Source organism: Xiphophorus maculatus, chromosome 20, assembly GCF_002775205.1.
Source record: "Xiphophorus maculatus strain JP 163 A chromosome 20, X_maculatus-5.0-male, whole genome shotgun sequence".
In the NCBI taxonomy this organism is placed as follows: Eukaryota; Metazoa; Chordata; class Actinopteri; order Cyprinodontiformes; family Poeciliidae; genus Xiphophorus; species Xiphophorus maculatus.
The window spans coordinates 7,200,033-7,222,847 of record NC_036462.1 but is presented as its reverse complement, the minus strand read 5'-3'; the positions used below and the strand labels follow the sequence as shown (position 1 = coordinate 7,222,847).

General features: G+C 36.4%; 1 protein-coding gene across 3 annotated transcripts in view; it reads right to left on the bottom strand.

The window, feature by feature from the left end:
- Positions 1 to 22,815, bottom strand: part of LOC102230568 (solute carrier family 12 member 5-like) — a 142,788-nt gene that overhangs the window by 89,708 nt on the left and 30,265 nt on the right. Inside the window, exon 1 of one of the 3 annotated variants that reach the window (XM_023325299.1) lies at positions 441 to 885. The exons of the other annotated variants lie outside the window; for them this stretch is intronic. Coding sequence (XP_023181067.1) covers positions 441 to 495 — 55 coding nt within the window. The 5' untranslated portion in view covers positions 496 to 885. Of the gene's footprint in view, positions 1 to 440; positions 886 to 22,815 lie in introns of those variants that run through there. 3 annotated transcript variants of the gene reach the window in all.

Here is a 22,815-nt window from a genome sequence, read left to right as displayed (position 1 = left end):
GCCATTAAGAATTTGACAGCTCTGCTTTATTCTCCGTTATGTGTGCATGTGTGTTTATTTGCGTGTATTAGAGAGTCTGTGCATGTGTTATTAAAAGCTTTAACACCCTTATGCTCACAATCCATGGTATGAAGTGTGCACATTACTATTCCTGTCACAACAGCCTTGCAGTAGAAGAAGCAGTGGTAGTGGAGGCAAGCAGACCATCCGCTGTAGAAGCTAACGTTGACACTCTCACACACCAGCGCTCCTCAATCCAATCAGGTTGTGTGTGTGTGTGTCTACATCTTGCATGTCCTTTTTATTTTTCATAAGTAGGACATATTTACTCTCCCTCCATGCTGTTGCATCGGCATGGCACAGCACTGTGATGTGATGCATCAACATGTCCAACCTCCCTGATTTCTCCGAGTGACCGCATGACAAATCTCATCACTCACCCTGGCTCTGCGCTCCCCCGTCCCCCTCCTCTGTGTCGGTCAGGTTGTTAAGCATCCCGGCTCCTCTGTGATGCTCCTTGTTCTGCTGCTGCAGAGCGATGTCACCGATCGAGCTCTCGGCGGCTCTCCCCACTCTCCACACGCTGTGATGCGGCCACAGAAATTGCAGGGAAGCGGCGCAGAAAATGTGCCGGGGGATCCTCCTCACTCCTCTTCACTCCTTGCCGCCTGTAGGATGCAACGAAGAGAGGCAGCAGAAGAGAGAGAGGAGAGGGGGGGATTTTTTTTTCCTCTATGTGGATCCTCCTCTTGACGTCTCTTCTCTAGCTTGCAAGCGTGACTCTGTTGAGCTCTCTCTCCAGAAGGAGGAGGAGGACGATGGGGGAGGAAGAGGGAAGGTGAAGCTGCAGGAGTTTGGTGTATGATGGAACGCCTCAAAGCTGCGCATTTGCTCTCCCTTTTTTGTTTTCCCCAATTTCCTTGTCTTTGTCCCTTTTTCAGCTTTTTTTCCCCCTCCGGTTCTTAATATCACTCAAAACAACAATATTCTCAGACGATGCTGCTCTCTCGATGTAGGCGCCAAGCTGATTGCATATTCAAGCAGTTGTGTGATTTTCTAAATATCCACTTCTGTCCTTTTTCTCTGCCTCCTTTTCATCACCTCTGTCAGGCAAATCTGTGATTGAAGAGGCAGAGTGAGTAGCCAGTAGCCTCACCGCTCTGATGTTCTCCATCTACAGATGTGCTTCATGGTTTGGCTTCTCTTCCTGTGCTTTGAAATGAGCGACTGCACACACTTCAAATTTAATGTCAAATGCAAATTGACTTTTTCTTTTTTTTCCTTTAGGAGAAAGACAAGCCATAAGAGTTATGATAAACATGGAAAGCCTTGTACTCAGACGTGCACACACAGATTAATTCAGCAACTGGTTATCTCAGTCCTTCTTTGGAGCATTTAGTTCCAGCTGAGAGGACCGGCGCGCCGTAAGTTGGCAGCTCAGCTTTGGAGCCCCGCTGGAAATTAGACCATCCTCATTTTGATCCATGCAGATTCACTCTGATCTGGTACACTGTGTACTGAGAGCAGAGAAGTGAGCAGCACGGAGACGCTGGATGAGTGAGGTTCTGTGTTTTCTGCAGCGGATCTGTTTATGTTGAATGAATCGTGCTTTTGGTCATGCTGGCATTGATGCACAGAGTAGACTGCAACCACGAGATGGAGAATGCAACTCTGGACTCCCACAGTTGTTGACACTGTATGAAACATAACCGGTTTCACAATGGTACAATAATTTCAACCAACAACCATGCCTTGAAGTTTAGTCATAAGTTTTTACTCAGATGTTTGTGTTCTCCTTCTGCAGTTGGACTAACCTTCATGCCAGATGTGTGTGTGCAGCAGCAGGAGGTCCAGACAAATTAAATTATAATATTGAAGGTAAAATTATCCTTTGGATTTGCAGAGCTAAAGCATTCATGCCTTAAATATCCTGTTCATCATGTAAATTAGGCAAAAATATAGATTAAAACATCTTTCACTTTTTTGAATCTGTACATGTTCAAGATGTGATATTAGATTATTCCTATAATTTTTGTTCAGATTCAGGATGAATAAGGGAATTTCATCATTGTTTTGTTTTAATACTTTTTCACTTTGTTTCCTGTAGGCAAGCACCAATCCACTTTTTTCACTTCCAATATAATAAAGCCATCTGAGGTTTAGCATCAGCCGATACCGATTCAATCCAATTCAGGAAAGCAGCACTGACTTGACTTAAAATGTTTCTTTTTTTAAACACAGACACAAATGTACTGAATAACAAATTCATTTGATAACTCTGCAGCAGTGCAATACACTTCAATATACCAATATCTTCACAAGCTTGGCCAAACATGTAATTAATTTGTTCAGTCTGTGCAATTAGGAAAATAACAGCCAATGTAAAATAAATAATAAAGAAACTGAAGCTAATAGACTGAATAGATCTGTCCTTACCATATCATCTGCTTGACTGATTGATAAGCTGTTTGTATTTCGTATTTCACATTTATTGGTTGTAATCAATAATTTTTTGAGCTAATGTTGCGTTTCTATATCTCCAACTGACTCATTTACTAGGATTCAGAATCCATAAAAAATGTGCCAAAATTGATTTTAAAGAATTTGAAAAAATACATCAAATCTGCTGTCTGGCAGCCTTGTAACTATATGGAAAGCACCAAAACAAAGAGGGAACTAAAAAAATTAAAGAGATCCAAGTAGCCCATCATCTTTCAATGACAATATTGTTTTTAACCATGTGAAAGATCTGCAAAATGAATATTGAACATTTTGGAAACAATGTATGCACAGAGCTAAGCTATAGCAGAGCCATGGACAATCAGAACAGAACAGAATGCATTAAGTTGCTGTCATGAGTTTGATATCTCGTTATTTGTGATTTACAATCATTTGAATTCAGATGTCAACTGAACAATCGTATCTAACAAAAAGGCCATCAAGTACATATCTTAGTTATCTTATGATCTTTGTGATATTTATTATGCTTATTTTTTTAAATATATCACACAGTGCAAAATGTCCTAAATTGAGCAAGTAAAGCAACATGACAAAAAGTAAGTAGTTGAGGATGTTGAAGTAATGCACTGCACATTGCTGCTGCTGCAATACTGCATCACTACTGCAGCTGTTCACATCTCTCCCCAAAACAGAGAGAGTAATTATCTCTGCTGATGTGTGTGCAGGTGTACATAGTCAAGAAAACAAGAATCAACTGCAGCCACTGAGTTTGTACACACAGATTGATATTCAGTGCAAGCTAGCTGACTCAAATTAAAATTTATTTTGCCCTAAACAAGCTGACGTTAACCAACTGACTGCCAAATCTCTGTAATATTCTTTGATTGAGACAGACGGAAGGCCAGCAGCCAGCCAACAGTTAGTTACAAAGTTTGTGGTTTTACACGGCTGAGCGGTGTTAGATCTAGTTTGATTACAATGACCTTGAAAAATCAGCTCTTTTACACCTTATGAGTTTAAGGGTGTTTAGAGAATGATATTTAAAATACATTATGAAAAAAAGAAAGGAACAAAGTGTCTTCATGTGAGCAACAATAAACTAATCCTATCTGCAAATGTTTTAATTTTGAACCAAAATCTTACATGTGTCAAACTCCAGTCCCCGAGGGGCCGGTGACCTGCAAACTTTAGATGTTTCCCTGGTTCATCACACCTGAATCAAACAGCTGATTTATCGCCTCAGGATGCAGTTAAGTTCTTCACAGTCCTGCTAATGACCTGAATATTTGAGTCAGGTGTGCTGTAGCAGAGATACATCAAAAAGTTTCAGGACATTGGCCCCTGAGGTCTGGAGTTTGACTCATGTGATATAAAGGATAGCTCACAAATTTATCATACAAATAATTGTTTATAGGGCTAAAATTGGAATAATAACGGTTAAAAAAAAAATAACAACAACAAAAACAAGTTTACCAGCACATTGACAATTCAACCTTCGATTTAATTAAATTAAAAAGAAACAATTTATTCCCAGGAGGAATTAAAGGAGGCACATATTCACAAATATGCACTAATTAAATGATTTTCAAATCTCAGGAAAATATACAAAAACATATTTGTTCAAATTTTAGAACAAAATGAATCATTTAACTTTCAAAACGGAAAGAAAAATGAGGCCAGCTGAGTGAGAAAATGTGGAAAATGAAGAAAGAATAAAGAATATAGTTTGCAAACCAAGAAATATTAAACTACTTTTAAAAGCTTTGTACCATTGTATGTTCTGTGGTTGTAGATATTCTAAGAATATACAGAAGTACAGTTAAAAACAGTTTCCCATTGCCTATTTAATTAAAAACATTTCTTATTTGGTTTTATAAGAGTCGCGGTGGAGGGGCGAAGGAGCCACATGTCTCCATAGGTCGCAGGTTTAAACTGATCAAACTATGGCTAACATATACAGATACATATCTAAAATTTCATGTTCAATTATTAACCCCTAAAAAGAGATGCCAAAGCTTGGGAACACAAGTACAAGATTTAAAATTCCTGTTGGTACTCCAGTCCATTGAGTGGCAGTAAAAAAAACAACCTTTGATTTAATTTGCCACCTGCCATTATAACAACAAAGCAATAATTTACATGTTCAGCTGAACCCAAATCGTACACCACATAAAAAGCAACACTTATTCATCATTTCAGCACCTGATGCCAAGTTTTAGTTTTTATTCCATCTAAATATTTCTTTAGGCGCTTTCCTATTGTAAGTGTTTGAAAATGCAACACCGACGTTTGTGGAAGAAAAAAAAAGGCAAACAAAATACTCCAATTATTACATTATTCAATGATCTAATCACACACACAGTTTTGTTGTTCAATCAATTCAAAGAAAACAAAGTTTATGAGTAATAAAATTGCCAAACTTTGACATTTCTTCCTCTTCTCGGTTAAATTTCCCAGTGTTACAGTTCAGTTTTTCTCTGGTTGTTATTCAGTGCACAGACTGCTGACTCAACCAAGCTTCAAAAAGGCACCCTAAATGACATGGCTTGCTGACAACTTATCAGTATCTTGTCCATAAACAGAGTCGTGTTATTGGATTAGCACAAACCCTTACAACAATGGGCCAGTGCCAAGAGGAATTCTTTGGTACTGGGTGAAAGAAAACATATAAGCTAAAGCAGATGGATGTCATACACATAAAAATTTAAGTTTATTTGAGGAGTGTAAAGAGATGTTTGTGAAACTATAAAGCTTCTATATGACCCGGCGCTTTAAATCGAGTGTAATAACGACGGAGTGCTTTCAGCATCAATGTTTATGTATGACTCGTCTGAAGCTGTTGTGTCCTTGCATGATTAAGTGCATGTACGCCTGCTTTTCAATGTTGTTTGATGTTGCTGTGTATTTCCCAGAAACACCAAATATTCATTAAGAGAAAATTAATCAGAAAAATGTTTTTAAGCCACTGAACGCTGGCTCAAATGTCCTACGGCTTTGGCAAAACTCTCAGCAGAGGCTGGACTGTATAAAATCTGCTGATTTATGCTGAAGTACATGAAGCTTTAACAATGTTTGCTTTGATCAAGAGCTTACGGGTAAAGCAGGAACACATCCACAATGCTATTAGAAAAGACAAGGCAGAAAGGAGATTCAGCTGCAGTGACTATATGTTGCCATAAAAGGGTTACAAATGTTAGAAGGTAGAAGACATTAAAAAGAAAATAAGGCAGGTTGGAAATTAGATGAGATTTGCTCAGAAAAGAACAGAAAATCCAGTTTGTTTGTGCAATTCTCTACAAAAATATAACATCGATCTAGCTGCATTTCGGTAAATGCAGCTAGATCTGATAGCAGACATTACATTGGCTGATTTATCTGACAGATTCCAACTATGCACACTTGCAATTTGTCAGTCTTGAGGTATTTGCTGCTTATAGCAGTGTTGTGCTGCATCACAGATTTTATTCATATTGGCACCATAAATGAACTGGTTATTCATAGTGTAACACAGCATTCTGGGATGTCTGAAAATGGGAACAGCCTTCATTTAATTATGGTTATTAAAAACTCTGCTGGAAAGTTTATGCCTGCAGTTCTCAGACAGTGGTGAGGATCAGTGACATCACAACCAGACTGACTCCATGAACCTGCTCACTCAGATGAAGGCAGCTGGCTCCCAACTGAGAGTCCTCTACTGTGCCACAAAAATAATAAAATTTAAAAAAAAATAAAAAAGTTGAATCATGCCAACACTGAACAACCCAGAGAGGCAGAATGACAGTCTGTGAATAGAGAAGGGGAAAGACCAACGGAGGGTTCAGGGCCTCATAAGTACTTAAGTTTATGCTTCCATATTATAAAATTATATTACACCAGAGCAGGGGTCTTCAATCTGTGGCTCTCTGGACCTCCTGCAACAGCTCTTAATAATATTTGGCTAAAAATGATAAAGAATGAACAAAATCTTATAAATATAGACTTAATAAACAATGGAAAATCTTAGAGTTTTCCCATTTTTTATTGCATGACCACAGCAGAATGAGACTAAAAAGTACCAGTAATATATTAGTTCTATTTTACTTATTAAATTGGAAAATTTAACTTTTACAACATATTTAGCAGTACATCTATGTTTTTCCTTTTTTCAAAACCTAGAAACAGGAAGTAAAAGTTGCCTTTTTCTGAAAGGTCATGTATAATTTGTGGCATTAAATGACTTTTATTTAGCTGAACTGAGAGCAAAATATTTGCATTTTAAATGTTGCAGACACTTATGCAGGAGAGATGTGCAATTCCTATAGAATACTCCATACAAGCTATGAAGTGTTTTAAGTTTTTCTATGAGAGAGACCTTTACAAATTTCCATTTTCATTCTGGTGAATAATTATTCTTATTTTTAGTAGCTCTAAAATATGTCTCTATCACTCAAATTGTTTACATTTTTAGCTTGTTGTATGCTAGTGTAAAGTAATTAACATCTCATATAAAGAACATGGCTGTATTTACAAAGTATCTCCTAGTGATGTCATTTTAAAAAAGAGTTTTCTTAGCATTTCATCTTGATAAGGTAAAAGTTATGCACACAGCACCTTAGGCCTTAAGGAAGCGCCAATAGATAACACAGAAATTATAAGATGCATTCAAGGTACACAAGTGGGTTTTGAAACTGAGATTAAGAAGTAATTTTTTTATTCGGATTATTCATAAACGCAGTATAAAGTCTATTTACATTTTTTTCCACACTTCACTTAAAATCTGACTATTTTAAAATCATAATAACAAAATGTATTTTTATATGCAGCCTTTACTATGATGAAAACTTCTACATAATTCATATGTTTAGGTTGATGACACAAAAACAATTTCAACATAATTTCAATTAGCACACAGTCTTTGTAGAATCACCTTCTTATTTCAAGTGTTATTTTAGAAAAAGCAGAAAATGTTGGTATATTTAGGGCTTATAAGCAGGAAAATTCAGTTTGCCAGGTGTGTTAATTTTCTAAAACCTTGACTGATGCACAGGTTCTGTTCCAAATGTCTCATTACAATGGACCCCCACCTATTTGCGGTTCAGTATTCATGGATTCACATATTCCTGCTGAAAGGGACTCCAAGTTAGTTACGGAAAGTCTGCCTATTCACAATATCTTTTTTTTGTAGAGCAAAATATTCAAAAGAAAATGATTGTTAGATTGTGCAGAAGTGTTTCCACTGTGCCTATTAAGGCATATTAAGATATATTTGGTGTCTGAAGCATTAAAATAGGCAGTAATGAGCATTTTAAGAGGCAGTTTCAAGTATTTGCTGGTTTTAGCTCTTCGTGGACAGCTGTGGTCCCCAACTGTTCCCACTACTAGGGGTCTATTGTACTCAGAAATACACCACCTATTTCTAGCACCAAAGTGTAAAATTTTCTCTGGACTTTGTTATGTCAATGACTCCGTTTCTCAGATGAATCTGTAGAGAGAATTTATGTGTTTGACATCTTCTGGTTGGACTGATCTTTCTCCAAGCACATGCATGTGATGCAATGATCACTTCACGCAGATAAAGGTTTTTAGGGGAGGCTTTGAGTGTGAGCATTGCAAATGTGCAGTCTCTACAACAAAATCACATCACAGCAGACCTCAGTTCCAAGCAGATTGGTACCAGAGCTTCACACTGCAACACATTGTTTCACTGAACAATGTTATGCTGCTCAAGCTGCTTCAGATATCAAAGGATGAGATAGAGCAAGGACAAACTGTTCCAACCTGCAGTCTCAGTGACAATGCCTCGTCTCCTCTTGTGGCTTCCTGGCTTCCTGCCAGATCATTATGGTCTGTCTGTGCACCTTCAGTAGCTGACAAGGGCATACCGCATTTTTACACAAGTTTTTGGCAGAAGAAAAAAAACTAAAGATATGGACACACACTTGAGCTTGAAGTGGAGACACAGAAAAAGAGACAAAGAGACAAGTAATAGAATTCACAAACTAGTTCAAAGCCTTTAAAATCTCACTATGACTATTAAACACATTTAAAAGCTTTATTTGATCTTAGAGACGAAAGCTGTTTCTTTCAATAAAGATCACTGGGAAATATGACCACTGTAGAGGGAATAAATATAAATAAATCTAGTTGCCAAAAAGATCATCATAAGCTAAATCTGCAGTGTAGGACTAAAACACATTCAACTGAAGCAGGATTATCATTAATAATGCAATGTGTTTTCTGTTTGAGCTGTTTTTAGAAAGAAATATGAGCATATCTTTAATTATGTGTGTCTGATTGGCACCAAGTCTCATTACTGAGCCACAGTGCAAGAACCAGAGAACGCAGTTACTACAAAACCAAAGCACTTGTGTTGAAGGGTTCAGCTTGATTAGATTTTAGCTTCGCTTTTCTCTCTCTCTCCCTCTCTCACCTGTTATTTGATTAGACTTTGCTCAAAGAACAATCCAATTATCTCCTACAGCAAGCCCAATGACAAACACAAACATATCCATACATGCATGCAGAAACGATACTCCATGGGCGACTTTTGCTGAACTATTAAGCGAGATGGGCGCAAGACAATTACCTGACTTAACAATGAACTTTGCTCTGGCTCAACAAAAAGTCACAGAAAAATAATGAATGCTATTCAGCAGAGACAAAGAGCCTGTACTACATCATTTGCCATGACACTGCTCCTTCAAATCTAAAGTGAATCTCTAATTTATTAACTGTAACCCCTTATTTGAAGTGTATTCCTCTAAAAATAAATCTAGTGCTTTCCTTGAAATACAGAGATTCTGAAGTTTGAAAGAACTACAACCTTCTTTGTTGTATTTTACCAATTTGAAGCTAAAATAGAAACAGGACAGAGATCAGTTCAGCCCAGTTAACCATATTCAAACTCTAGCAGAATATTATCACAATGTGTTGTTGAGAGGAGAGTTTGCATGTCTGAGGTGTCAGAGATTTCCTTGTGTTGTGTTAAGACCTGCAGGGCCAGCAGAAGTTGTTGGTCCTCAGAGTGCCTGTCAAGTAATTAATCTGAGAATAGCTGGGCAGTCCGGAGAGATGAGCCACCACATTTGACAAGGCTTTGATTGTGAGACAGGCATCAAGATGTAAGGGCGATTCTCGTAGCCTCGGCAGGCGGAACAAGGACATCAAAGTGGTCCAGCAATGTTTCAACACAACACAGCAAGGCTTTTCTTCCCCAACATGTTTATCTGATAAGGCCTGCTAACCACAGATTGTTGTCTTTCTAAGACTATAAGCCTTCTTTCCACTGTGCTTACCTCCACTTTCTTTCAGTGTCTCTATCTTGAAACCAAAAACAAACAGATAAAGTCAACAGCACTCTCTACTCACTACTGTGCCTTTTTAGGAATGCAAAATGTGTGTAACAATGTGCAGATCTAGATGTAAAATTATAGCTCTTGATAAACACTAGGAATGAACCATATACAGTATATCGGTATTGTATATCGGCTGATGTTAGTGATTTACTAACATAACGGTATCATTGCAAGAATAAATAAATACAAAACATTTAAGATGAGAAAATAAACAATTTTCATGTAAGACAGGAAATTAGTTGTTTTTTAAAATTAACCTACAAACGTCGAATCAGATATTGAATCAAAATTTTCACCATTTATTGAGGTCTGCTATAAAACCCTTCCTTTACCTCATCAACTGTATTAAACACTGATATGTGTTGATACTTTAGTTTGAAGAAAGAAGCAATATTAAGAGGAAAAATATGTATAACCCTAATTCTTTGACTCAATTATTAGTACAATGAACACAAACCTAAATCCATGTGTCATGTAAGCTGATGCAGAGAATAGAATTTTTCATGCTTACTCTCCACTTCAGGTAGATGATTCAAAGCCTATATAATCAATTATTTTATAAGTTGACATGAATTTCAAAATCTGTCTGTTTACCTTGTAAAACAGCTTGACAATTTGTGCATTACCAATAAACTGAACTGAATGTTGTGAAATTATAAAGCAAAGAAAAATGGGGACTTTCACAAATGTGAATCATAAAACCCACAAATCGACCTCATGAGATTATCTCCAAAAATTTAATTAAGCTATAAGTAACTGAAAAGCAAACTTTGATTTAAATTGTAAATAGATCAACAACATGGTCTATTGAAGATTTTGATTGTCATGAAGGCTTTGTCATGTTGTTTTATTTGTAATTGTGTACAGTCAAATCAGCATTGATTGTGGTTATACATGTCTGCCACTGACACTTAAACAGTAAAGAGCTGAAAAACTGGAAAACTACTAATAAGACATGTGTATAGTTAATTATTCTGACCTTCTTATACAAAAATACATATTGCTATCCGTCATTAGTTTGTAATATGGTTTGGCTGTCCCTTCGTTTCCTGGATTGAACTGCACACACAGATACTAATTTATCTATTGGGAACTCCAAGATAACTCAGAAAAACTGCATTCGGTGAGGTTCTCTTTTTGTAGTGTAGCACCTGAATTCAATACTGAAATCAATTACTGACTCCCATCCAATTACTTAGGACTCAAACAAACAGCTTGTTAAGAGGTAGCTGGGTTGCACACTTTTTGTTCTTATTTACTTTAAATGCAATCATTATGTGTTTATACGCAGCATTATGTTCACTATTTTTGGTTCTTCTAATTCAAATCTGCTGCAAATCAGCATGTTAATTTTATGCATTTTTTATATGAAAGAGGTTAAGAAATGTAACAAAGCTTTGTGATTTGAATTAGAAGCCATTATTTATCTTCAATCACCCATAAAATATCACCGGTGTGTGATAATTTACTGACATGTTTCCAGTGCAGCTATCTGAGAGAGCATCTTCCCACGTTAGGAGAAGGTGAATCTGACAGAACAACCTGAGCGGTGCTGGGAGGAAGTCATCACTGAAACACCCCTGAAGTGTTAAATAAAGACAGCAAAGAGAAAAACAGCATTGGATGTACCATCCCCAGAAAATAAACAGCACACAGCAGAGGTTAGGATGCGGTGTGAGCTGAGATATATTTTTAGTGTCGTCAGATCAAGAGTACTAAATTTTGTGGGTACAGCGTGTACATGGAGCATGCTCTTTACATTTTTCCATCTCCCCATAAATTCACAAGCAACCTCTTTTTTAAAATTATATTTCATTTATTCCACGGAGGAGGAGGGGGAGCACGAGGAGGAAGGAAATATGACCCAGTTTTATTTTCTCAAAAGAAAAGAGATGTAGCAACAGAGAGAGGAAAAAAGAAGTGAGCAAAGAAGATGAAGAGGATGAGTGGGGAGCTCTGGCCTGAATGAGAAGCAAAAGAAATAAGGGCGCATTTCCATATATGGCTCCACTAAAAACATCACTGTAGTTAAAATCTGAATGCTAAAAAAACAAAAATGCTTGTTCTTATGCATGTAATTCATGCTATTTTCTTAAATTTGAAAACAAATGGTTTAGAAATTCAGTCTATTTTGGTACAATTGATCTACATTTCCAATGTGGATAATAATCAGATACTTGCAAAAAAAAAAAAAAAATTGTTCTGACAACGAAGACGTTTTTTCTTTCAAATACCTCTGACATGTTCGCCAAAATATCTGAAAACAGCACCAAAGCAGTTCTCTCTCCTGAAGCAACATACCAAAGATTTTTGCTCTTGTACAGTAAGCTGCTTTACAGCTGAGAACATCTGCTGACATGAGAGAGGAGACGCTTGACTGAAATGATAAGGGGGCGGTTTATCCGGTGCAACACAAATCATGTTTCGTCTTTACAGAAACATAATCAGAAGGATCATGTTTTTTAAAGAAGCTGGAAGCTGTGTGTTCCACATTAGTTGAAACACCAACAACAACAACAAAAAACAGTTTTATATGGTTCTTAATTAGAGCACATAAAAAATATTGTGGGATTATTTGGGAAAATTAAATATGTATGCATGACAGGATTTAAGTGGGAATTAGGAAGAGTTATGTAACAATGCTCTGCCTGAGAGAAAAGGGTCATTGTAGGCTTAAGAGTAGTTGAGCTTCAAGGTTTTTTTAATAGCCTTTCAACCTGGTTGTGTACTAATTTTACATGTGCCTGGAAAACTACAGCAGTAACTGCAATAATGCATGCCAACCTTATGTGGGATTTATCTTAATTATCGGTACAGTTGAACATCTGATTTAATTTTAAAAAATTATTTCATTCTAACATTCTGACATTAATAAGTTCTTTATTTTTAGACTTACAACCAGAAAAGATTGATGTTAAAATAGAGAAGTAATATTTTCAAATCAATTTTTTTTTCTTATTTTGGTTTCAGTTAAATAACATCTCAATCTTACCATAGACAGCATTTCTTTATCTCAAAAAACCCTTTAACCAACAAACAATGCAGAAGAAAAAGACAAACCAACCAGTAGCTGGAGCTACTGGCTACTGGTTGGTACCTACTGGTTACTGGTTGGTAGCTACTGGTTGGTAGCTCCAGCCACTGGCTAACAGTGGCTGGTAGCTCCAGTGGCTCAGAGTCCCTGGTTGGTGAAAATAAAGTAAACTTAGTTTAAAAAATAAAGTAAACTTACTTTATTTTCTGTGCTTCCAAAGTTAATGCATGACAAGTCAACAAACGCACAACCAATTGAAACTTCAGACATAGCTACAAGTCTGTATTAATTAAAATCAGACATAAAATTAGGTGGCAGATATCAAATTGTAATTTTCATTACAATTTCAACAGGTTCAATATTTCAATCACAATGGACTGCATGGATGCAGTATTGGGTGGGTATTAATATGTCAGCTGTCATCTATTCAAGCTTGGCTTGTCAACAACATAATGAGGAACATGGATGGACTTTTGCTACATTTTTACAATATATATCAAAAGCAAGGAAATTATGTGGACATTGTAAACACCCTCCAAAAACTCCAAAATAGCTGTACAAAGTATTGACTCAGAAAGTGTGCTTAATCATTTATATTACTAAAAAAATAGAAACCATGTATTATTATCCTTACATTTCACATTTCTGATCTTTTTGAAAGTCTATTGCATGAAATGCATAAAAAAGTATAAAATAAATAAGAATAAGGTGTGTTTTGTTCACTGCACTGAATTGATCTTTTAACCCACATTATTGTGTTTAGTCAGTAACAGGTTAGATTTCCTTTCTGCATGCCAGTAAGGAAACATTTTTAATAATCATTGCCTACTGTTAAGTATTTAACTCTCTCAGTACAGTCAAATGTTACTAAAATATAATTTGGACTCTAACTTGAATGAAAAATATCTCCAAATAATCCTATACATATTGAAAAGGCCATGCTGTGGTGCCCAGGTGTGTCACTGCTTTGTAATGCATTATAACTCATCAAGGTCCACAGGATATAAGGTCCAGTTCTGGTGAGCTTTAAAAAGGCCATCGCTCATTTGCTCTGCTCCTGTGCAGCTGTACAAAGTTATAGGACAGAAACAGGTCAATGATTAAGAGAGGATTTGTTCTGTTGCAAAGGGAGTAAATACATAACCCAAGACTAAAACTGAACTTTTCTGTCTTTAGGAGACATCTAAATGGGTATTTTGAAATCATTGCCTTCTGCAAATTGTACACGGCTCATGAGATACACCCTCCCCCCAAAGGCCACTTCATTACAGTGCCAACATTAGGCCGTCTGATGTAGGTTTCATGCCACATTGACCTTTAAATCTATTTCTGTTTATTCTGCTACAGAACACCAATAAGCAAAATGGGCACTAATTTGATATTTAGGATGAGTTCACAACAAATGGCACTTTGCAAGAAGAATATTTCCTAGTCATATCTTGTCAAAAATAATAAAAGCTCAGTTTTGATTAATTCACTCAGTTCAATCCAATCTAGTCATATGATCACAAATGAACACTGTTTTACTCCCTGCTAGGGAATGTTGGATGGATGATACTTTTAAATCGTGCACAAGAAGTGATCAACATTTTCATTGTTTGCTTTTCTTCATTAGGCTTTAACCAAATAATGCAAATAGATATTCCTGAACATGCTGAAATTCCTGATATTTTATTTATTTATTTGTGTCCTTCATATCAATTTGCGTTTGAATGAAAAGTACTAGTACTTCAAAAATACAAAACCGTAAATATTCCACTTAGGTTTACATACTGTAAACTTCTCAGCCAAACTTTGTTTCTTCCATAATCAAATGATGCACAAGATTCAAAGCCTAGCGCACAAAGCCACCGCATATTGTTCTTGCATGTGACTTAATAGCACAAATCTGTGAGCAATTTGTTTTCCCAACTGGGTTGAATTGGTAGAAGAAAACTGTCACGTCTCCCTATATACCAATTTAGTGCCATCGATATAAGCAACTTTGACTGTATTAGATTAAACTGAAAGTGCTTTCTATTACTTACTATTCTAAAACAAATCATCATTTGATTGCAATTTGTGAGAATACTGGATTTATTAAAACAAGTTTGAGCTTTCCATTGGTTAATATAAATTCATAAGATTATGAAAGAGCAGTGAGATATATTTGACGTTCAAAGAAATTCAAAAATGGAACTTCACCACTGAGTGAACATTACTTTTTTTTTGTTGATGAAACTGGAAAAGAGGCTGCAAGCTAAGAATGCCTTAGCATCAGCCTTAAAAGCCCTCCCAAATAATTATTAAGGCTTTGAAATATATTAAATATGATTGCTTAAACATGACTTGTTTTGTTTGACTCTGAATGAGTATTTCCAATAGTATAAATGAAGCTATGGCGCACCATCATTCAGCAGGAGAAACATCTCACAGTGGACATCACAGGCTTTACCCTGTGAAGTGTCTCATGCCCTCTATAATTAACTGACAATGGGAGTGGTCTTCATCACTAGAGGGACAATCTGATTGGATCAATTGACACCTCTGTCTTGTGATAGGTGATAATGTCCCAATCCGAGTGGATAATGCAGAGGTAATGATCCCTGTGGAGATCCCCATCTCAGATGAAGGCCCTCCAAACTCAACTCTCTTAACAGATAATGAGATTACAGCTCAGTTTGGGTCTGATAGAATTAAACTATATGCAGGCAGCAGATAATATGCGGTTATGGCATACCTTTGGAGTAAAATCAAGGACTACACAGAGCATTGCCTCAAAGTTGTAGCATTGACATATGTACCTTTAAGTATTACTTGATTCATCATGATTTTATGTTGTTTTACTAATAATTTCAGCAATTTTCCTATTAAGACAGGCAGCACAAAACTTGAAGTTACAGTTTCCTGTGAAATCCAGGATAAAACTTCACGCCTTCATGCATCATCACTATGGATCTGTATCCTAAGGGTGTTCATGCAGTTTTGTCAATTTTTCCTTAGATCTGTTTCCTCATTCAACAGAACAGTCAATCCAGGTCTTACTTTGACACAGCAGGCAGCACATTGTATAAAACACAAGAAAAACTCAACTGGATTTAGGGCAAGTGATGGAATATGTGTTGTACAGCAAGTCTGCGTAAGTGCGTTCACAAATTAAGGCAAAAAAAATATAATCCTCCAGCATGTTGTCGATATGGTGACGCTCAAGTTCTTACAGCTGGGGTGTAGATCTAGACCGCTTAAAGTGAGAGAATGTCTGTTCCTGAATCTAAATGCTATAATCTTATCTGCTCACTGGTGCAGGAAGCTGAGAGGCACTAAATTCCCTTCTGGTGATTGGCTCCAGCATCTTTGGATGAGCGTTACTTATACACACACACACGGAGAGACACACCAATCCATTTCCAGTGTGTCTTACTCATTCGACTGAGAGTTATTGGACTTCCAGAACTGAGGAGAAAAAAAATCCTCTAGTTCTGCTCCTCTGACTTTGTAATTTAGAGTGAAGATTTCAAGATAAGAAAATGGAATGTACAAAGGTGCTGCATCTCGGTGAGCGATTGTCCCCCAGAGAGGCCCGAGTTGGCTGGATAAATAACCTGGCTGAACATATGGCAGTTTAATGTATAAGCTGTGTCTGACATACATTTTTTTTCATCCCTGCAAAACCCGCAAGCATTTGTCTCATTGCTGCTTTAGTCATGATTCTTCCCAACTGAAATTTCTGAAGATGTTACCTTTAAATTGTATTTTCAAAACATACTGGATGATACGGTTTGATTCACTTTGCATTGACTAATTTCACAATGAAATATTCAATGTTTGTTCAATTTACCCATTTCTAAAGAGTTTTTCTAAAGAGTTTTACAGTATGTTCCCACATGATATTTCCATGTTTTCCCATGTCAATAATCTTCCCTCACTTGTTCTCTTTCCTGTGTTAGATTTTTAACAATAATGTCAGTATAAGAATTTTCTTCCTACTCTATTGTTGATTATATCAGTTTTCTTTGTGTTGTTCAAACAAAGGCACTCTGTACTGTAGGCAAAGAGCCTCGACATGAACTAAAAGGATTTTCTGAACTCTGTTAATCAGGATGTCCTCTACAAATTCAAATGCATCACAACAGTTAGGCTGTCTGTACATTTGCTTTTTGTTTCTTTTTAGTTAGTGAGATGTAGATATTTGTTTTTCTTCTCCTCTTTCCAGATAGACAAAAAACTATATCTGACCATTAAAAAAACAAAAAAAATCAAACCCTATCCTGAAATGACAAACCCATAGAAAAGATTTTGGCTGGAGAAGCGCACTTAGTGTCCTGTATATTTTTTTACATCTGATTTCAAGTTTTGGTTATCAACTGTTAAGGATTTTCCAAGTAGTATTAATCATATAATTATGCTCTTATTTGGAAGTTGGTGTTATATTCTGTTCTAAAATAAACTCTTTAAAAGTTAGGGATGTCCAGTGTGTTTTCTACTGTTATCAATTAGACAAAATCAGAGTTGGCAACACCCAACAACTAGAAAACTGAAATTATGAGCTAAAGTCTGTTCCAAAGAATCACTTCCTTGTGCCATTCCATTATTAATCATAATTTGATTTGTGGGATAATTTGCTGTTTTGAATGTGCAGGTTACTTGGGTTGTTGTAGATACTTTGTGTGAATTTGATTTTAATGTATTCAGTGTTGTAAGAAGTTAGAAAATCCTTTGGCTTTTCAAAATGACCAACAACAGTTTTTCCACTCTTTACTGATAAAAGCAGAATGTTTTATGATGTTAGCAAACCTCTTCCATAACAAAATTATTGGTTAAATTAAAAATTAATTGAGACCATCAGATCACACAATCATATAAACTATCATAATTAGAAAATATTGTTGAATTTTTTTCAACATTGTTGAATCTTAAAAATACAAAAATTCATAAATGTTTAAGGCAAAGAGTATTGTTGTTACTATATTAGCAAGTTCACCAAATGCAAGAATCAGTTACTTGCTACTAATCCAATAGATCTGACAGACTGGCAAACACAAAAAACAGACCCTTCTGAAGAAAGCAAACATCCACTAAAATTTAACTGACTGAGCTGCTGGCAGAGTGGATTCAAAAGGGGAAAAAATCATTGATATTAACCTTCAAAGGATGCTGCTGTAGCTGCTGTCTTGTCTTAAGACATCCCAAATCCAGCACATCCAAGACGAGACAACTTTAAAAATCAAGTTTCGAGGCCATCTCAAGAAAAACAGCACTAGAAATCAGCATATACTGCACTCCACATAGAACAGGAACATAATATACCTCAAATATGATCACACAGACAGGTTGATGACACACAGCAGGTTGAATGCAAAATATACTTCAGTCCTCCAAGAGAATCCCTTGCATAGTGGTGAGCAGAGGGAAAAGAGTTAGATTAGAAAAAATAAAATCACAGGTAGGGCTCCTTGAGTCCTGTGACAGTTCAGCAAAAAAAAAAAAAAACAGATATCTCCTCTAATTCTACTCACTGAGAAATGTGCAGAGACGGCTGCACCAGTTTAAAATAATTGCCCACAATTCCATCCTGTGGTGCAATCCAATTCTGTGCATACAACACCCACTCCTCTGAATTCTCTCATGCCAATAAAAATATTGACGGTATTCTCTCCTCCAAAGCAAAGCTGACACTGGAAGCGCAAAAACCTTTATAGAAAAATTTATGTGCCAAGTAAAAGGGCTCAATAGGGTCATGCATCGTTCAATATGAAATTAAATTGTCCACATCTGCAGCAATCATTTGACGTTCAAATGGCCTTGAAGAACCGAGAGACTGTAGGGAGGTTCTAATTCAGCATGAGAGGAGGTTAAGAAGCAGATCAAGAAATTCCATGTTTAACAAAAACTGTTTTTGACCTTTGTTCAGTTTTTTAAATTGCTGCAATAATTACTGTTTGATATCTAATATTGAAAAGCATTTTGTCTAAAACGATGAAGTTATATACACAAGGGAAGCTGATAAAAAAACAAAAACCATTGCATTGTTTAATATGATATTGAACAAATTTCAAGTAAAGTTCGGGTAACTTTTGGAGTCAGGTATTTGCTGGTAAAACATAATGCTCTTTGCTTTGAACGTGAGATCCTGCCCATGCAACTTAATGGGTGAGTGTTATTCTGAGAATTTTTGTTTCAGAAAATCATCTGTCACATATCAGTGGGATCAGTGTGTAAACGGGAGAGGTGTAAACAGAAAGCACATTTCAACAGCTTCTGCCCCAGATAATTTAATTGTCCATCTGTCTCTGTTGCCTTTGATACTACATAGTAGCCCACAGAAAGAACTGAAAAAACACATTAGATTTTCATTCTGAAATAAACTATGTGGTGTGTTCTTAACAAAACGCAGCTGAGGGCCACAACCAGAACTTTAATCACCTGATACCAAGAGTATGCTGGTATCAACATACCCTTGATGTGAAAACAATTGCTGTACACCAGAGAGACATGAAAGAAACATATTCAGATACCTGCAATTGTATGAATGTATAAAGCAAGGTGCAGAAAATACCTTACAATGATGGTATTAGTATCATTATCAGACGTTACAGAAATTTGCAAAAAAAAAGCCTGTTTTTAGAGCAAGTTACAGTGGCTCTTCGACCCCTTTAAGGTGTTTGGTGGCCTGACACAATTCATTCATTCTAATTAACAGCATTGTTGGGAACAGTCAAGGAGGAAAGGTGGCTCCTTGGTGAGTGAATTCATTTAATTGACCTAATATTCATCCTGCTGACGTGCACATGTGGGGCCCACACAATTGATTCACATCCAGGGGTGCTGTGACAAGATCATCCTGTGTTTACAGCATCCTTTACAACCAGTGGCTTCACTGGGTGGTTTCCTGTTTCTACTAGTTAAACTAGAGATTCAGAGCTCTCCATCAACCCCCTGAATGCCTCTGTGGTTACAGCAGCTACCCGAATAAAAATAAGTAAAGTTTGAAAGATCACAACCTCCAAACAAGTGTATTTTTTCATAAAAGTATATGATAATCATGCAAGTGGTGTACAAAATGAACAAATGTTTGACTTTATGACTAAAACCGAAGTTGTGTATAAAGGGAAGATTCCTACCTATTCCTTCATCTCTGCTCTATTCTTGGATCCTTGTATTGCAATTTGCAATTTTGTTTTCCTTGCTGCTGTGACATGATTTTCCATGTTGCGGGATTAATAAAAATATAGACACTTTCATCCATCTAGATTTTTGAATGTGTCCACAGTTTAATAATACATCATGTTTTATTATAAACTCTTTGTTTCTGGAAAGCCATCCAAGAACCAGCTCATCTATTCAGCACAGCTGACTTTATTTCTAAGCTCCACCTGTGTCTTTGTGTCTGTGTCATTCATCCTACTTATCCCTCATCCTGCCCCTTCTCATTTCAACTCATTTAACTGAAATAAAATAAGTTGAATTATTTCTTTTTTATGAAGCACAGATTTAGAACTATAATAACTTCAGGTGCTAAAAAATGTAAAGCCAGGTCCAGTTCAATAAAATTTTCTACCAGACAGCTCCTTATTAAATTAACAGAAAGCATTAACGTCTTCTTGTTCAAACCTTTATCCATTACCTATTTTTTCCACTTTCATTTCTATAAATTGTTTATTTACTTCCCAATTCTCCCCAAAAGTACTGAGTGAATATGAACCTTCAGATCCATCCCAATACTCTCACACTTTGTGACAAAAATGTCTGATCAATATATTCTTAATATCCAGTCTGAAAGGTAACAATTCAAGATTTAAATGGCATGTCAATAAATTTAAAGAAAAGCTGCAAGATGCAAGAATGATAGCTCTACCAATCAATTGACTAAAGTCTGCTACAGGAATTTTTGCCTCCAGCAACCTTCCCTGTTTGTCCATACATTTCACACAAGCTTTAAAGGAGCCTCAAGGAGAAAGGCAAACTAGCTTGACGTGAACTGAAGTGAAAGTGACACAGTGAGGTCAGGCTGCGCCCTGCGGCATCACCTGTTCCCACCTGACACAAACTGGTACAAGCTCGGAAACCAGCTGCTGAGTCAGCGCAGAAGGGCAGTTTGGCTTAAGGTTGGATGCAAACGGGTGGAGTGACAGAACAAGTGATGGAACCAACTCAAAGAAAGCTAAGCTGATGTGAAGTGTTAAGGGAGGTAGAAAGGACATCGGGGAGGAAGGGGAGAGTGTGAGAGAAGGATGGAGGGCAGAAGCTCGATAAAAGACGGTGGAGAGTGTGTAATGTCGCAAGAACAGATGACAGAGACAGACTGGGGAGGCAGCAGAACAAAAAGAAGATGGCATAACAGAGAAAACACATCAGACCCAAGAGTCTTTACCTTGTTATTTTAATGTCTAAAACCTACTGGATAGTGTTTAGAAAAAATCAAAAAGGTGTGATTTAATTTAAAAGAGAGGTTGACACATTAAATGCTATGCTTTCTAATTACATTAAAACTTCACTGTTTTCTGGTTTATGAGTTTATACTAAATGCATTGTTTTATAATTGTGTGCCAACTCTGCATGTATTGGGTGCATGGCTTCATTTTCTGCGGTACTGGAGCCTTGAACTTACTGATATAAGGGAAGAAAGAGATCAGAGGAACTGATGAGAAGGGGACACTCAACAACACCAACATCTAAAATAAAGAAACACATAAAAGTTTTTTAAAAAATACTGTGTTTGTCTGAAAAATACTAGCTGACAAGACTGAACCAAAAGTGTTTTACATTACAAGTTAAAACATTGCACCTCGGTTGCATTTTTAGAGAGAAAACATAAACACAGCAGGGAGTCTCTTTAAAAACAGCATCGGCGAACAAGCAGGCCCAAAGACCCCACACAGTGATGTCCACAGTGATGTGGAAACCTGAACATTTCCAATAAAGATCTGAACCAGAACTATAAGACTAGTGAGACAGGCACAAAGTGCAACCCCCAAAAATACAAAAAAACAAAGCCTGAAGGACAAAATGAATTCACTTTTTGAACAAAGAAAAGGAAGAAAATAAAAAAGTGTGAAAAAAATCAATTAGAGTTGAGCTTGAAACATTTATACAGCTGTTTTGAGGCAGGCGCTGCTAAAACTTTCTCTTCCACCCATGAAAGGGTGATTCATGCTTTAAAACAACCAGTGCATAATGTCCATCAGTAAATACAGGATTACAAAAAAAGATTACAACAGAATTGTTCAACCTAACTGTAGACTATCCATACTTAAAATGATTGCTTATTATTAACTAAGGTTACATTTTAATCCAAAATTATAATAAGAACATTAACCCAAATGTTAACGTCTTAATTATGTCTAAAATGCCTTATAGGAAGTCTATTTCTATAGAAATAGGAATTCCTATAGGAAGTCTAATCCTATTCCTATAGGGTTAGGGTTAGTCATATAATCATATAATCAGTCATATAATATTCATTAAACCTGAACAACCAAGCTCAAAATGTGAAACAAAAATAGAATAACTTAAGGTACAAAGACATAAAAAAAGAAGAAAAAATCAACAGAGTTCTTTGCATCTCACCAGATATTAAGCTGCTGATTGGAAATTAATTCTTCCAGATTACTTAGAACACTATAAGTTTAAAATCAATAAAATACTGGGTCAGAAAGATAAATCACTGTTTAGACAGGCCACTTAGTAATTACTGCTTAGTTATTATTTATTATCTCTGCTGGAATGCACAATACACTTATAATAGGCTTAAAAACTGCAGTGCATGCAGTTTATCTACATATAATCACAAAGTAAAGAAAAAAAATAACTTTCAGTCCTGCAGAGGGTCAGAATCTCAAAATGCAGTGTTCAGCTCATATCGATGCAGAGAAGATGTCACTTTGCACATTCTGGAAAACATTAACTGTGCTGCCTTAAGGGGCACTTAAATGGAGAAATAAACATTTGGAATAGCTGGGCATTTGACAACAACAGTACCTCTGCTTCTGTTTAAACCTTCTGAGACTA